Source organism: Aethalodelphis obliquidens, unplaced genomic scaffold (genome assembly GCF_003676395.1).
Source record: "Aethalodelphis obliquidens isolate GAN/ISIS:26980383/991018 unplaced genomic scaffold, ASM367639v1 scaffold4, whole genome shotgun sequence".
Lineage (NCBI taxonomy): Eukaryota > Metazoa > Chordata > Mammalia > Artiodactyla > Delphinidae > Aethalodelphis > Aethalodelphis obliquidens.
This window is the reverse complement of record NW_020837948.1, coordinates 39,430,412-39,445,783: the sequence shown is the minus strand read 5'-3', so window position 1 is coordinate 39,445,783 and position 15,372 is coordinate 39,430,412. Positions and strand designations below refer to the sequence as shown.

Sequence of the window (15,372 nt, the reverse complement as noted above, 5' to 3'; positions counted from 1 at the left end):
CAGTATTCCCTGGCCCAAATGCTCTCCCCAGAGCCATTTAATACTCCAAGCAGACTGCTCTATCTTACTTCCTTCCCATGGTTAGAAACCCCCGCTCAGGTAGTCCGTGACATTCACTTCCAAACTGCATGAAGTTATACACAGGAGCAACCTTAGAAACCATTGCAGGATCTAGTCCAACTTACACATTTTAAAAAAGTATAAGCTAACTTCCAAGGGGAGTAGGGCAAAAGGGAGCAGAAAGTCAGTTAGTGGTGGAGCCAGGACCATGATCCAAGCCAGGCCAGGCCTCACCGCATGTTTTTGCTATTAGAACCCCACTGTAAATATGAGTATCTGAGACAACGGGATGACCAACCAACTGGTTTGCCCAAGACTGAGGGGATTCCTAGGATGCAGGACTTCCAGTTTTAAAACCAAGACAGTCCCAGGCAGGCCAGGACAAGCTGGTCACCCTATGTGACAATCGCAGGTTCACCTTGATGCCACTTTTGGTCATCTTGCTGACAGACTTAAAATCTGAAACAATGAAGGCCACCAGGTAGGTGCTCATCTTCACAGTCACATCAAAATGGTCTTCTATGAGTCCTTCAGCAACAGTCACAGATTTAACCTAAAATCAGAATAACTGAAATCATCAAATACAATTACCCAAGACATTGAAAACATTTTATAAAGAGAAATTTCCTAACTCTCAGACATACTGAAAGGATATGACATGACATTTGTATAATTATTTAGAAATATCTCTTTCCGGGGCTTCCCTGGTGGCGCAGTGGTTGAGAGTCCGCCTGCCGATGCAGGGGACGCGGATTCGTGCCCCGGTCCGGGAAGACCCCACATGTCGCGGAGCAGCTGGGTCCGTGAGCCATGGCCGCTGAGCCTGCGCGTCCAGAGCCTGTGCTCTGCCACAGGAGAGGCCACAACAGTGAGAGGCCCGTGTATCGCAAAAAAAATATATATATATATCTTTCCAATATCTGATTATAATTTAGACATTAAGGCCAAACCATTCTACTCCATTTCTTTCTTTATCGAGATATAATTCACACACCATAAAGTTCACCATTTTAAAGTATACAATTCAGTGGTTTTTATTATATTCAGTTATACAACCATCACCACTTAATTTCTTTTAAATAATCCAGATGATCACAAACTCACTCATATTTGGCACATGAGGATTGATAACATGGGTGAGACAAAGCAAAACTGAGATTGCTGGCTTTGCCAAGATGTAGCTCACTTAAATACAAGGTATGAGAATGATCTGGAAATGCAGTGTCTAATAGGGGTCACCGAGGACCACCTAAAAAGAGCTTCTACTTTCCTAAACAGTTGAAAGTAACCCATGCCTGGGCCTGACCCTGCAAAGCCTCCTCCAAACTCTGATTTGCTTTACTGGAATCAGTTTTTCAATGCAATCGGGGAGCAGCCTTGCAGAGTAGGGTTGGGGTGATAAAGGTACAGTCTAAGATGTCGGCTTCCAGAGAAGAAAGTCTAATGCCTCAGCCAACAGAAAGCACTGGGCAGGACCCTGGAGAGAAGACCATCCAGAACTAATCTGAGAAGTTCCATGTTAACACATGCATTGTTCCTGTAATCTTATTTCTACCTCTATTTCTCTGCCCCCTTATCCTTCTTCTTCTTCTTCTTTTTTTTAAATTTATTTATTTATTTATTTATGGCTGCATTGGGTCTTTGTTGCTGTGCACGGACTTTCTCTAGTTGCGCCGAGCAGGGGCTAGTCTTCGTTGCAGTGCACAGGCTTCTCATTGCGGTGGCTTCTCTTGTTGCACAGCACAGGCTCTAGGCGTGCAGGCTTCAGTAGCTGTGGCATGCGTGCTTCAGCAGTTGTGGCTCACGGGCTCTAGAGCACAGGCTCAGTAGTTGTGGTGCACAGGCTTAGTTGCTCCGCAGCATGTGGGATCTTCCCAGACCAGGGCTTGAACCCGTGTCCCCTGCACTGGTAGGCGGATTCTAACCACTGCACCACCATGGAAGCCCCACCTCATCCTTCTTTTTAGTACCCACCAGCCACAAGCTATGGTGCCTGCTGGTCACCCTTTGGTCATTCAAACCCTAACTCTGATAGCCAACCTAGGTTTACTCTTGAAGGACCCGAAATTACCTTTCTTTATAAAATGCCTTCAACCTACCCCTAACAATAATTTCTATTCTTGACATTGTTTTAATTATTAGCACAATGTCAAGAACAGAAATTTAGATGTGATTAACTCCTGCCCCAAACACTTCAGTGTTCCAAAGGTGTATCTGCTTTTCTAGCCTCCAAAAAGATCCTTTGAGACCCCACTGTTCTTCCCCTCAACCCCAAGTCTGCATCTTGAGTTCAGGCCACCCTGTTAAATTTCTGCCAAGGGAAGAGCTTTCTTGTTCAAGAGCAAGATTACATTAGATTTTCTGATCCTCAACAAGTAGGTCCCGGACGTCCATGGATTTAGACTCCAGCATCTTTGGGGAGCCTTGGGGCTCTTGCCTTCCCCCTGCAAGCCTACAAAATCTCCACCAATCTTGTTTAGTGGGTCAGTCTGTCCCTCATTTCCAAACCACCCCTGTTCCTTTTTTCTCCTTAAGCTGTAATTCTCTAATTAGAGAACTCACTCCCATCCCAGGGAGCAATACCATAATATTTGGGGAGGGAACTATAATTTGAAAAAGGATTTTCTCTATCTCAAATTTATATTAGGAAAATGGCATAACTGTTTTTTATCTTGCTATATACAAATGCGGCGGGGAGAGAGACAAAAGTTCTTGGCTAGTAAGGATTCACAAAAGTCTGCTTTTTATACAGCCTTCTAGGAGGGAATGGCAGACTCCCTTTTAAGGGATCCTTAAGGGATTCAGCGAGCAATACAGAGTTCTAAAGGTTGAGAAATACTGTACTAGAGGTTGGCTTGTGGCTCTGTGAGTCCCTTCCTGTGAAGCTAATGCCTCCCAAGTCAGCACAGGGATGAGGCGTGATACCCTTCTGGGCTCTGGGCAAAGCCTATTCCACCCTGAGTCTCACCCACAGTGAGCTTCTCTGAACAAAGGGTGTGTGTGCTTCTGGAGTTGGTACGCACCGGGTGTAGAATGACAGCTCAGCTTATGTTCTCCCAGTGCTACCAGAATCATAGGATAACGGCACTTACTAAGTAATGTTATTCATTTGGCGAGGTCATCTTCTCCTCACTACTTTTAAAAATCAGAGGGGTTTTGGGCTAGCAGATGCAAACTATTATATACAGAAGAGATAAACAGCAAGGTCCTATTGTATAGCACAGGAAACTATATTCAATATCCTGTAATAAACCATAATGGAAAAGAAAAAAAAAAAGAAAGAAAGAAAGAAATAAGAATCAGAGGGAAAACTGTCCACATCTGCTTTGAAACTGGGAACTGAGCTAGCTATCATTATTTACCTTTACTACCATAATAATCTTAAAATATTACTGTTTTTTCTTTTTCCATCTGACCAACTTTGTACCATAGTTATAAATTGCATAGCTAATATTATTAGTAATATAGTATATAGAAATTATAGAGAATGACTATATCATAGAAACATGGCCTTATTCAACAAAGCATTCCCTTTAAAATCCTTTTAAAAGAGCATATGAGAAAATAAAAGTGAAAGTGCATTGTGAAGGGCACTCTCAGTTAACCTGACCTGAATTGTCTATAAAGTTTCCCTCCCATCAACACCGCACCTACAATGTCACTCTTACCTAAATTTTGCATGTTTTTGGGACAATTTTTTTCTTTGACTATAAGTAAATTGTTACTTGAACCAAAAGCATAGGTTGGAAATGAAATAGAAAAGTTAGCTATCTGTAGGCAATAAAACAAACAGAAAAGGCAACCTGAATGTTAACCGTCAGTGAGGTAATACAAATCACAGTGAATCAATGGACTTTTCTTGCGAGTAGATACACAGGAGTTTAGACTCACCAGTGGCATGTTGGAGATGGCGAGGTGTCTTGGTTCCCTTCTGATCTTGATTGAAAAACTCGCTTTGAAAGCAGGTTCATCAAAGCAGGGAAAGGCCATTCTGGCCGCAGTCGGTTCAAACTGTGTTGATGCAAGTATCCTAAAATTACGACAAGGGAAATAAAAATATACCATGAAGCACCAGGGACTATCAGTTAGGTGTGTGATCATTTTTTAATTCCTAAAGTTATCATAATCTTGATGAATCTCACTATTAAAAATTTTTTATATGACCAAAGCTATCATAAACTAAAAGACAAGCAAAAGAAAACAGGGAAAATTGATTGAAAGGTATTTGACAAAAGGTTAATAACCTGAACAGATAATGAGCTCTTAAAAAATATGTAAGAATTATACCCAGCAACCAAGTAGAATAGCAGGCAGAGGTCATAAATCAGCAACTCACAAAAGAAGAACCTACAAATAGTCAGTAAACACATCCGAAGCTGCACAGCTTCCTTAATGATCGATGTAATAAATTAAAGGGAAAAATCCATTGGCGTTTTGGCTTTAAAAGGATTGCCCATACACAGTATTAGTGAGGAATATGGCAAGGGATATCAAAAGTTTATGGACCCTTTGACTTAGCAATTTTACTTCTAGGCATTTATTCTGAAGAAATGATGTACGAAGATGCTTGTCAAATTATTGCTGATGGCCAAAAAGTTGGAAACAACCTAATTTCCATCCATCAGGGATTAGTTAAATAAACCAACACACAAACATACATTTTAATAAAGTCGTTAAAATGACGTATAGGGATAGTCATCCGTGTAAAATACATCTCCTCAACATATTAAAAAACTCCCTCGTGAAACAGAAAATATAGCATGGCTCCATTTACATAAAATAATGTGTACGCATATCCAGAAAAGAGTCTAAAGGATATTCCCCTGGAATAGAAGCAGTAGTTATCTCTAGAGGCTATAATGAGGGTACATTTTACTTTTGAAAAAATTCTTTTTGGTAGTATCTGACTTTTTTTACCTCAAAAAAATAATATGAAATCCGAAAGTAAGTTAGTATAATCTACTAACAAATGAAATTTGATTTTAAAATTTAGTATAAAATCTCCCAAAATATCTTATTAAAAACAGAACTAGGGCTTCCCTGGTGGCGCAGTGGTTGGGAGTCCGCCTGCCGATGCAGGGGACGCGGGTTTGTGCCCCGGTCCGGGAGGATCCCACGTGCCGCGGAGAGGCTGGGCCCGTGGGCCATGGCCGCCGGGCCTGCGCGTCCGGAGCCTGTGCTCCGCAGCGGGAGAGGCCACAGCAGTGCGAGGCCCGCGTACCGCAAAACAAAACAAAACAAAAAACAAACAAAAAAAAAACACAACTAAAGCAAGGCAGGAGAGGATCCCTAAAAAAGTTTTAACTGAGACAAAAATCTTAATATTTCCTCTAATTGGCTGTATGGGTTGAATTGTGTCCCCTAAAAAGATACTTTGAAGTCTTATTACCTAATATCTGTGTAACTTTATATAGAAATAGGGTCTTTACAGATGTAATCAGGTTCAGATGAGGCCATCAGGTTGGGCCCTAATCCAACAGAATCGGTGTCCTTATAAGAAGAGGGAAATTTGGAGAATGGCCATGTGACAGGCAGGCAGAGACTGGACTGATGTAGCTGCAAAGCCAAGGAATGTCAAAGACTGACGGCGCCACAAGCTAGCAAGAGGCAAAGAGGGGCTCAGAGACTTAGAGCATAGGCCTCCTGACACCCTGATTTTGGACTTCCAGCCTCCAGAACTGTGAGAGAAAAAACTTCTATCGTTTTATGCCACCCAGTTTACGTGCTTTGTTAAAGCAACCCTTGGAAACTAGTACATAGGCCAAGAGAATTTAAAATATTTATTATATGCCAGAAATCTAATTAAATAAACAAATAGGTATTCCCTCTGATAGAGCTGGAGGAAAGAAAACTGGTTAAAACAGAATGAAAAAGGAGATCCCCCAAAACAGGGAAAAAACTATGAGCCATTTTTATATCTAAAAAGAGATGCAAAACAAAACCAAAGAAAGAATTCAACAATAAGGGAATTTTAAAAGACAATCCACCTGAAGTAATAAATTTCGTGTGGGTAGCACTTGAACCTTTAAAAAAAAAAGAGAGAGAGAGAGACGAAAAAATACCTCACTTCCCCTTCCTTGGTTCTGTAGGTGCTTTTATAAAATCCATAGAAACTCTCAGAAAGATTGCCAGCATAGTCAATGACAATGGTGTACGGGAGCCCGACCACCAGGGGCTCAGGAGCCAGGAGTGCGATTTGCTCCTGAGGCGGGTATTCCAGGACTCTCAGCGGCTCTTCAGACTGCCTCTCACCAGCTCCCTTCCTCAGGGCGGCCTTAGATATTTGCAGGTGGTGACTATGCAGGATGATGGTACTGGTGGGCTTGCTGGCTGTGATTTCTATTTCCGTGGTTCCCCCGAAAGTCAGAGTGGTGAGGTTGGCGTGAATCATGAGATCGTAATGAAGTGGGATGATGTGCTCAGGAAGTCGCATTTTATTCCAAGGAAATGGTGCCCTGTTACTAGCCTTTGGAGGTGTTGTTTCACTGCTCTGACACCAGGATGGAGTTGCCACAGTTAAGAGCATCAACAGTGATGAAAGCAGAAGGGACACGGTCACAAGGGGCCGTTTGACAGACAGAGGTATCATCTTGCTTGAACTGCCTAATGGCACAAATGTGTAAAAGAAAAAAAAAAGAGTCACTAAAATATTATCAAGACAGCATAATTTCAGAATGTATCCGTCCAGAATGAACAGATACAGATACAAACTTTCAAAAGTACTAGGTCTTTTCCTGAAAGTAAAATTACCTTCCCTGCGTTAATGATTCATAAGAAGAAAGACATTTATGGTCAGCAACAATCATTAACACCTACTGTAAAGCATCATCTGGCATTCAAAGTTTAAATTAACTCTTACCAGTCAGGGTTCTCTGTTGAAAGGAAGAACAAGCTCTGGCTGAGGATCCTGAGTAGCTCACTAAATGGGTCACAGGGTTGCCAGGTCACTTGGGAAACCAGGCTCATAAAACAGGCAAAAATGGGCGGCCAGAACCACATCAGAGAAACACCTGATCAGGTGACCACCCCCTACCCACACTGGACCTTAGAAGAAGCCACCCTACTGCCTAGAGATTAGACTCTGAGAAGAAGCCACCCTACTGCCTAGAGATTAGATTCTGAGAAGAAGCCACCCTACTGCCTAGAGGTTAGATTCGGACACCCCTGCGGCCACCAGTAGAGTGAGGTCTCCACTGCCCCTGCAATGTTCTGTTGTTTCAGCAGAAGCGAGGTGTCCACACTACCAGGCTGGGAGGTGGAGAGAGCAAGAATCTGGGCTTACAGCTTCCTCAACGGGAGACAGGCCTTGCTTCCCACTAAGCTTACAACGCAGAGAGTTCTTAAAACACAGGAAGTATAGGAAGGAAACATACATGCTCAGTACTAAGTGTGGGGGGAAAGGCAAGTATTTGTAACAGTAAGGCTTCATAACACTGGCATCTTTGTCAAACTGTCCTGCCAAAACCTGATTTAGTATCTATTTAGCCAGGTAAGACTTTAGAGTGACTTTTCATGATAGTCTGTGACAATCCCCTGGTTTCTCTCTTACACTCTATCCAACAAATAAGTGTTGCATGCCTGCTACCTACAAGGATGTGTGCTGAGTACCGTGTGGGATATAAGAAGATACAAGACACAAATCCCATAATCAAAGACTTCAAAATCTGGAAGGGCAGAAAACATATATACACAAAGAGTAAAACACAACAAAGTGTGGAGTGCTTTAAAAATAATAATAGGGACTTCCCTGGCAGTCCAGTGGTTAAGACTCCACATTTCCACTGCAGGGAGCATGGGTTTGATCCCTGGTCAGGGAACTAAGATCCCACATGCCGCATAGTGTGGCCAAAAAAAAAAAAAGGAAGAAGAAGAAAAGAGTGCTGAGGGAGAATGGAATGGTATTTCCAAAGGGAGAGAGTGACTTTGGCTGCAGAGTGATGCTGAGATGCCTTTATGCAAGAGCAGCATTGGGAGTGGTCTGGAAGGAGGGGTCGGATTTGGAAGTGAAGGGAGGGCATCAGAGGCACTGCAGGTGGAGCAAGCCAGAGCAGTAGCTACAGCACAAAAGGAGAAAGGACAGGGCTGTTCGGGCAATCCATGTGGACAGAAGCAAACCCCAGGAGAACTTGCTGGAGAATAATTATTCACAAGGCAAGGAGGGGGGTGACTCTAAGGTTACACTCAAAGCACACCAGGAGGCATGATGCAGACCATATTTTGCACTTCATTAAGGCCATGGGACATAAAAGAAATGCGAATTTTAAGGGAGTTGGCAATCCATGCCCAGAGAACCAAGCATACATTTTTCTCTCTCTTAGACAAAGCTCTCTCTCTAATAGCAGTTGGCCAGGAGCGGCTTCTGTCAGGTGAGCTCAGGTTATTGAAATGATGGTGGTACACTGGATTCTTCCTCTATGTTAGTGGTTCTCAACTTTGGCTGCATATTAATGTCATCTAGGAAGCTCTTAAAATAATGACTGGGGCTTCCCTGGTGGCGCAGTGGTTGAGAGTTCACCTGCCAATGCGGGGGACACGGGTTCGTGCCCCGGTCCGGGAGGATCCCACATGCCGCGGAACGGCTGGGCCCGTGAGCTGTGGCCGCTGAGCCTGTGCGTCCGGAGCCTGTGCTCCACAACGGGAGAGGCCACAACAGTGAGAGGCCCGCGTACTGCAAAAAAAAACAAAACAAAAAATAATAATAATGACCGATGCCTGGATCCCTAGGTCAGGGCATCATAATTTTTTTAAACTTCCCCGAAATTCTATTGAAGAGCGAGATTGAGGAACCTCCTAGATAATCCTTGCCAAGCCATGGTCTTGTCCCTTGATCTCTATGTGGGGAACACGACTTCAGGGGAATGACTGATGTGCTATCCCCACCCTTCACTCTCCATTCTGCTCCCTTCCGAAGCACACAGCTACAAGTACTGACCTCTCGCTTCCCCACGGAGTAGATCTGCAGGCTAAACGAACAGAAGGGATGCAAGCACCGTAGAGACAGTCAACAATGGAGACACCATAATCCCAGCTCAAAAGGCACCACCCAAATGAGACAGAAAAGAAATGTGAACAGGAAGAACAGCGGTTTCTGTTTTTGTGTTTCTTCGGTTTTGTGGTTGTTGTTGTCTAGGAACCAACTAAAGGATGCTTCCAGCCATGGAGGACTGGAGTGATTTGGAAGAGAAGAATAAAGTTGAAACACCAAAATAGTAACGAGTTCCTGCCCCTACCTCCTCAGGCAGAATCCCAGGGCAGAATGATGGATCTCCCTTGACGTTGAGGGGCCAGAGGTAAAAAGAACTTGCGTGGTGCTTCCATTTGGAACTTCTGATGACAGTAGCTTAGTGGGTGTGGCCTGCGCCCCAAGATGGCAGAGAGCACAGGGAAGGTGGCAGGTTCGGGCATGCAAGGGCTCTGGGAGTCCTCAAGGGTTCTCCAACAGCCCAAGAAGAGATCTAAAAATTCCAACTGGTTCTGAGCTGACAGCAAGGCCCACGGGCTGCTGAAGGGGTTGGCGGTGGCACCTCATAGCAAAGGCCTTGCAGTGTTGGGTCCAAGAGAGGAGGAAACCAAAGAGATAATGGCTGTGTCTCAGAGAGGATGCAGGGCCAGGAAACCAAAGTGGAACACGTGATATTGACAGCATAAATGTTGGAATTCATACATACATATGTAATTATCGCTATATCCACAATATATATATTAGGTTTACAGTCAGAAAAGAAAATCTGGCTTTGAGTTCTTGCTCTGACACCTACTATGACCTTGGGCAGGTTGTTGAACCCTGGTTCCATTTTCTTCGTGTGTAAAACGAGATAACACCTCTCTCACAGGATTGTTGTGAAAATTAAGTTAAAATATGTTCAATTACTCATTCCACAGATATGTATTGAGGGTGTATTATGTGCGAGAGTTTTGCGGGGCAGTGCAAGACAGCACAGGTCCCTGACCTCGAAGAGCATATAGTGGGGGTGGGGTGACTTTTAACAAGTTTACACAAATACAAACATAGATAGTTACCAACCATGATTAGCTATGAAGAAAAAAGCAACACACATACTGAAAGAGAGTAACAGGGTGGACTGATGTACACTGGGGGCTCTCTGAGATGTTTAGCTGAGATTTAAAGGACAAATTCACGTCAGCTGAGGAAAGAGGGAGAGAGAGTTTTGCCAAGAGGGAACAGCACACATACTTGCAAGCTCAGGGGCAGTAGAGAGTGCTAGTTATTTATAAAATCAGTGAAGCTGAAGCCCAGCATGTGGCAGGAAGATGCGCCTGGAGAGGTGGGCAGGGGCCAGACCACCACACACCATCTAGACATCTTAAGGATTTTGGATCCTATCCTAAGGGCAATGAGAAACCACAGGGATTTGAGCTAGGAGATCTAGCTAGGAGATCTAGCTAGGATCCAGTTCACACCTAAAGAAAATCACCCTTGTTGCTGTGTGGAGAGTGGAAGACTGGAAAGAAGTAAGAGTGAAGGCCAAGAGACCACTTAGAAAGTAGCGTAGACAAAATAAGAGAGTGGTTCATACTCGGATGGTGTCAACAGAAAGAATTGGGGGGGGCGGGGTGGAGACAGAGAGATGGATGGATTCAACATCTATATTTAGGATGGATTAGTAGTAGGGAGTGAGGGAAAGGACAGGATGTATCAGGATGGCTCAGATTTCTACAGTGAACTTCTGGGTAGTCACAGGTGCCCTTTATTGAAATGGAGAAGGCCAGAGGTGGAAGAGATTGAAAAGGGAGAAGAGGGAATGAAGGGTTCATTTTTTAATGTTTAATTTGTGCTGTCTATGAGATATCCAGGGGGATTTATCAAGAAGGCAGTTAAATATACACAGATTGAGGGCACACAGATAAGGGTTTTAAAGGAATTTCCTGTACTTGACTGTACCCCTTTAAAGTTTTCAAAAGTATCTTCCTTTGGCATCTGATCTTACTAAAGCTTCTTCCACAATGTTGTGGATAAAAGTGCAGCAGTAACAGAGTACCTAACTTTACTTCACAGCCAGAAAGAGTTCAAGATACTTTAGGAACCTTACTGCCTTTGGTGATTCTGACTTTTCCCACTTACACAGGAAGTCAGGGGCAACTGGTCCTGGGCTATCTCATACTTCCCTTCATTGGGACACTATGGAATGTGAAATCCATCACCAAGAGGTCATGGACCTTCTTCCAAAATGGTCTGAACGATGAAATTAACAAGCATTGATAACAGCTTGTCACTGCTGGTAAATAATAAAAATGTTTAATCAGTTCAATTTTCTAACATATTAGAATTTATCTATTTAGGCCCACCTGAAAATGTGCTACATATCAGTACAATTCCAACTCCGTGGAAAAAGAGACAACCCTGGCCAATTTTTTTAAGTTTTGGGTTTTTTTTTTTTAAGTTGTCGACCACATCCCGAATTGAGAGCAAATACTCTGGGGATTCAGTAGAAAACAGAGCATTTCTTTCTGAACCTGGCCTCACAAAGACCCTCCATGAAAAAGGTAAGGAAGTGTCTGCACGTCTCCTTCCTCATGAAATTAACTTGCAGGCCCACCAGGCGTGTAAGACACCCAGAGGGGGAATTTTCATTTGCTCAAACAGTAGTGTTTTAACTCGATAAACCCAGGCTGAGCCAAAGAGAAGGGAGGACAGACAACTACTAGCAACAAGTACAGGAGACGAAGGGAGAGAACTGATCTTGAGGACACTTAACTCTTGTTCCCAGAACACCCCCGCGCCTGCAAGTAACCAAAGCCACGTACGTTTCTCTGACTATTATCTGCAAGGCGCCCTCCTCGGCCTAACCCCACAATCCACCCACCAGTTCACTTGGCCCTACTCGGCAGTCCGGTGGACGGGGCGGGCAGGAACCCAGCCTCCAGGAGGAGCGCAGAAGGAGGCTCCCACCTGCCGGCCGGGAAGTGGCACAGCCCGGGGAGCGCATGGAGCGGACGCACCAGCCCTGCGCCCTTGTCCATCTCCCAGTGGAAAAGAGGGACAAGGACGCGAGCAGGACTGGGCCCGCGCCAACCCCGCCGCCCTCCCCACGGACATGATCCCCAGCCCCACGACTCCCCCCAGCCCCACTTCGCAGCCCCCTGGTTCTCTTCCTCCCCGCGCCCTGGACCCCAGGCCTCCCCAGCATAGGGGTGATGCCTGGGCCCCGTCCTTCCCCAACCACGCAGCCCCCTCCCCGCGGGGCGCACTGGGGACGGTAGCGCTGTACCTGGGGCTCGGGGACCACACCGCTGCTGCCTGCCTTGGCCGCCCCGGGACCGAAAGTGAAAGTGGAGCCGGAGCTGCACGCAGAAGCGCGGGGTCGAGCCTCGGCAGGCGCAGGGGCGCCCCAGGCCGAGGCGGTAGCTGGGGAAGGGAAAGCCCGGAAGTGGGGACGAGCAGACATCGCTGTTCCCAAAACAGGAGTTCACAAAACAGTGCGGCAGCAAGGGAAGCCGCAGGGTTGCACTGCTGGGGGCCCAGGCGGGGCGGAGCACCCCTTTAGGAATGCAGAACATTTCCCCTGCGTGTGTCTCTGGAGTTTTGGTTTGGTTTGGTTTTTCATTGATTAGCCTTTGGTGCAGCGGAGGTTTGGGGCTTAAGAATTGGGCCGGGGCTCTTAGAGGGCTCTTCGGTGGACCGGAGCTCCCCTCTATCCCAGCCTGAGCCAGCTCAAAGCCCCTTGGACGCAAGGGGTGTCCATCATCTCACCTCCGCAAATGGGCTGAGAGCCCTCGGGCCCGCCTCAGAATGAAACAGGAACCCAGAGCAGTTCTTGGTTTCTGCAAAATGCTGAACTGTCCGGGCTTTCACCGGTAGAGGGGTTCGGCTGGAGACACCGAAGAGGAAGAAAGGGAAACAGAGGCCCGGAACTGCCCCACCAATACCAAGGGGCCCTTGGACCCCAAGGGTTTGCTGCTCCCCACATTAAAAACTCTCCCTCCCTGCTTTTTCAAATCAAATGACCTTTGCTCCCCTTAAAACATTCAGACTGGATGAAATGTCTCAGAAAGCCCATCTTTAAACAGTTCAGGGTAAATGAGGTAACAAGCCAAGAAAACTCAAATATTCACACTCACGAAAGGCTGCCCCGGCCCCTCTGGGATTTTTCCTCACTATACTCGGGCTTTCTCCTCTCACTTCTTTCTCTGCTGCCTTGCCTTTGAGAACCTGGGTTTCCAAGTCGCTAGAACAGTATTTCTCAGCTTTTTCCCCCTCAGTCTTATGCCTCCTTTTGAAAAACATAATATTTTGTTCTGCATATTCTCTCCAGTCAAGGATATTTTGTAACATACAATTAACACCCTGTCCCCAAGCCCAACCAGAGTGGAACCAAGGGAAGATTTTTCACTAAAATTCAACAAGAAACCAACTTTGGGATCAGGTAGTTTCTGCGTTTGAAATCTCTGCATGTTTGCAGGGGTGTCAGTGGACAGCTATAGCCTCCAAGGCCTCTGGGTGTCAGTGAGAGCTTCCTGCCCAGTAAACTCATGCATTTCTTTGTTTTCATATTTATATTTTGGGATATGATGCTTTCCCTTCAGTTTCTAATAAGTTTAGTTTCTTTTAAAAATATTTCTTGATGGTCAGGATGCAAGTGAAGGCACCAAACAGGCTGGAGGCTGCTATAAGTGACAAGTGAGAAGGCAGGAAGAGGGGAATGCCTTTACAGATACCTGGGAAGACAGACGGGAGCCAGACTCGCCCAGACTTTAGACTCATTTACAATGGCCAAGAGTCCCTCTTCAGAGTCCAAGGGCACTACAAATAAAGCAATTAAAGACAGGATTTGGCAGTATTCCCTTGTAGTTTCAAAGCTCTAGCAGGGATCTGTGGGATGCAGGCCTTGGAGTGAGGACTTTAAACTTGAAGGAGTCCCACTTGTAGAGTCTGTGAGATCAAAACTTAGCAGCTACCAAGCTTAGAAATGGTACTAGAGGGAAGCAGACAGAAAGAAAGGGCAACCTGGTTTATGGATTACTTACCAACTGTTAGATACTGTGCTAGATGCTAGTCATGTGCGTTTGTGTGTATATGTATGTATAATTTAATCTTTCAGCAGTCATGTAATGTAGGTATTATGCTTCATAAATGAGAAAAGTAAGAGAGGCTGTCTACTTGCTCGAAGAGAAAATAAGAAGTGAAACCTAAATGTGAGCCCTGGGGGGGTCAGTTTGACTCCAAAGTGCATGTTTTTTCCACTGACTCACACAGCTTCCTCAGCTAGCTGTTATTTACTTCCTCTCCCTCCTCACCTAGCCCCCAACTTCACTTGGCACTTCTAGCTTTGCTCTCTTCCAGGCAGCCTCTAGGAATTTCCCACACTGAAAAACCTTCCTGGAGCCTCCACATTTCCTCCTAGTGGACATTCGCTTACGCTGCTGTAACTAAGACATCAGTAGTTTAAGGACACAAAGCTTTATTTCTCACTCATGGTACACAGCCATTGTCTATAGGCAGGGTCCTCTGCCCTGCACAGCCCATCGGGGCTCAGTGTGACAGAGGATCGTCATCTTGTAGGTGCCTCCATCTGAAGCTTTTGGCCTTCTTCATACCATGGCAAGGAAGAGGAAGCCCAGAGAATCATGGGCTTTTCCCACCTCAGCGCTGAATAATACGCATCCCTTCCACTCACATTTCATTGCCCAGAACTAGCTACAGGGTCTTCTGCAAATGCAGGGAGAGGTTGGTAAACACTAATACTGTCCTCCACACAGTGTAAGAGGGTCAGTTGGGCCTATGCATTTCAAAAGCTTCTCAGTGTCCTTAGTCTCAGATGGAAGGTGGGAGGAGGAGGGAGTCGACCTCAGGCTTTCACCATTGTGATGGGTACAACCTTGGCTTATTACTAATCAATTTCTTTTTTTTCAGATTGGATTCCAGATTTTGATCAAGTGGTGTTCAGTTTTGCTTTAAGTAATTGCATCAGTTCTGTCTTCATTAGCTTTTGTCAATTGATGTCAGCATTTGGCTCATTTCTTCTCTTTTGCCGCCAAAGTTGCTGCCATTTTAACTATATCACCACTCTTCTTCTTGATGTAAAATCTTACCCGGAATCATGATGTAGAAAACAGACAAACCAGGGCTGTTCTGACAAACCCACCCATTTAGTCCCTGCCAGCTGTCTCTCAACCCCATTCCCACACCTCCCCCACCCACACACTGTGGGTCCCTGAGGCACCTCCACAGGCGCCTATGGCCCCAGAACTTAATTTTTTTAAACACCACCTTAAAAAAAAAAAAAAAAAAAAAAAAAAGAATAGCAATGTCCTTCATTCTTGATAAAGAGGATGATACTTTTTTTTCCTACA

General features: G+C 45.1%; 1 protein-coding gene across 2 annotated transcripts in view; it reads right to left on the bottom strand.

The window, feature by feature from the left end:
- Positions 1 to 12,418, bottom strand: part of ERAP1 (endoplasmic reticulum aminopeptidase 1) — a 32,670-nt gene extending 20,252 nt beyond the window's left edge. Inside the window, exons 1-4 of one of the 2 annotated variants that reach the window (XM_027100556.1) lie at positions 12,291 to 12,418; positions 6,123 to 6,663; positions 3,952 to 4,090; positions 479 to 613 (exon numbers count right to left, since the gene is read on the bottom strand). In XM_027100556.1, the coding sequence (XP_026956357.1) occupies positions 479 to 613; positions 3,952 to 4,090; positions 6,123 to 6,649 (801 nt within the window). In that variant the 5' untranslated portion in view covers positions 6,650 to 6,663; positions 12,291 to 12,418. Of the gene's footprint in view, positions 1 to 478; positions 614 to 3,951; positions 4,091 to 6,122; positions 6,664 to 8,575; positions 8,620 to 12,290 lie in introns of those variants that run through there. The other variant, XM_027100557.1, reaches the window with a different exon arrangement.
- Between the last annotated feature and the right edge of the window lie 2,954 nt (positions 12,419 to 15,372).